Source organism: Alligator sinensis, unplaced genomic scaffold (genome assembly GCF_000455745.1).
Source record: "Alligator sinensis unplaced genomic scaffold, ASM45574v1 scaffold222_1, whole genome shotgun sequence".
Lineage (NCBI taxonomy): Eukaryota > Metazoa > Chordata > Crocodylia > Alligatoridae > Alligator > Alligator sinensis.
The window spans coordinates 719,869-721,581 of record NW_005841912.1 but is presented as its reverse complement, the minus strand read 5'-3'; the positions used below and the strand labels follow the sequence as shown (position 1 = coordinate 721,581).

At 46.2% G+C, this 1,713-nt stretch overlaps 1 protein-coding gene across 1 annotated transcript in view; it reads right to left on the bottom strand.

The window, feature by feature from the left end:
- Positions 1–1,080, bottom strand: part of BTC (betacellulin) — a 15,946-nt gene extending 14,866 nt beyond the window's left edge. Inside the window, exon 1 of the mRNA XM_025198076.1 lies at positions 924–1,080. Coding sequence (XP_025053861.1) covers positions 924–1,080 — 157 coding nt within the window. The remainder of the gene's footprint in view (positions 1–923) is intronic.
- Positions 1,081–1,713: the final 633 nt, after the last annotated feature.

Below are 1,713 nucleotides of genomic sequence, written 5' to 3'. Positions count from 1 at the left end.
TGTGGTGTGGGGGGGGGGGGGTGTATTTTAAATTCTTCTCCTACCTCTACCAATATGTTAAATGCAAGTGTGGCCTTTAAAAAGCAGGAAAAATATCCCCACTTCCTTTCTTGTAACTGTATCCAATTTTTGCTGCACTGCTGCTTTTTGTGCAAAGTGGCTGCCACTTTGTCACCTGGCTGCCACAAGCACTGCCTGCAAGTGTTCAGCTTCTGACAGTCAGCCAGTTTGTGAGCAATGATACCCCTCTTAATCCCTCTCTTCTGTTCCAAGCAAAACAAAGCAAACGATCTCCAACAGCAGCAGCACCACCACCACCAATGCAGCACTGGAAAGACCTAGGTTAATTTCACCTGGTAATTTTGTCCCAAATAGCTAGGAAGCCAAGTGGGAATGGAGGGAGTAAATGCCAATCCTGTTATAAAGCAATCTTGTATTATTCTTCTGGGTGGTAACTACCCCCCTTGTTCTTCCAGAGAAAGTCACTAAAATTCAAATACAGTATTTTAAAGGTGCACGGTTTTTATGTCATCTGATACTTTCACACACCTTTGGGGAGGTTACCAATCAACTGCGCATTTCCATAACTGTAGAATGATTAGTCCCACTCAGCTCAATGTTCTACTATAGTTTGGCTCAGGACACACTCTCAAGGCAGCTAGCAGTTTCCTCACATTCATTTTCTGCTACAAACTGCAAAGACTAAAGGTGTGTATGGTGGAGGAAGCAAGAAAAGAAACAAAAACATGGGTGCACAATCAATCCCTCCCCACCTCCAAGGTGTCTCTATCCCTGGAAGCCAGTGGGCAGCACTGTCAGAAGCAACTCTTAGAGCTGATATTAAAAACACCAGCAACCATTGTCAGTGTGACCCATGCACCAATATCAAGGTGCCTCAGCCTCTGGTTGGAGTGTTATATTACCTGTACAGTTCTCTGGTGTGCTACAGAACAGCCTCTTTGTTTCACTGGTGGCAGTTGCATTCCCATCAGCACCCACACTGCTGAAGACTGCAAGACCTTCAAGGAAAAACAGATCACAGGTTACACAAAGGCCCTTCCAGTGCTGGCAGCAGGGCATGGCCTGTACATTAGTAAATGCAGCCATCCAGAGCTTAGGAGTTTGTAGCAAACCCAGAGAAACAGGACAGGTTCCAGTACTTCCCTGAGTGTCACCTCCACTAGCTTTTGGAGTGAGGCAGAGCTTGAAGCAAAAGTCACCAGGGCCCACAGCTGATGAGTGCTCCCTGTGAGCCCCCTCTGAAACAGTACAAGAGCACTAAAATGCCCAGGGCTAACAGGAAAGTAACTACTGGTTTGGACTAAAAAACCCCCCAACTTTTAAGAGAGTCTCTTACTGTGCTGTTTGGAAAGAGCAATGCCTTGGTTATGCAGCTGCAACTAGATGGACTCCAGCAACAGGCAGCAACTCAGTCTATAGGTAGACTAGGGCAGCATGCTACAGCAATGCCAGAGAGACCCAGTCATGAAGTCAGGGGAAAGGGGGCACCAGACTCACTCCAGCAAGCGTATCTTCATCACTGCTTTAAGCCTTCCCATGCCTGCCCCTGCAACACTTTGGCAAGATTGTCCTTGCAGCAATCTCCAGCCTACCAAGGCAAAAGCAAGAAACTGCACACGCTCCTCTTTAAAAAAAATAAATACATGTTTAAAACTTAAAGAGCTATTGTTTACTCCTTCGAGAAGTGATGCA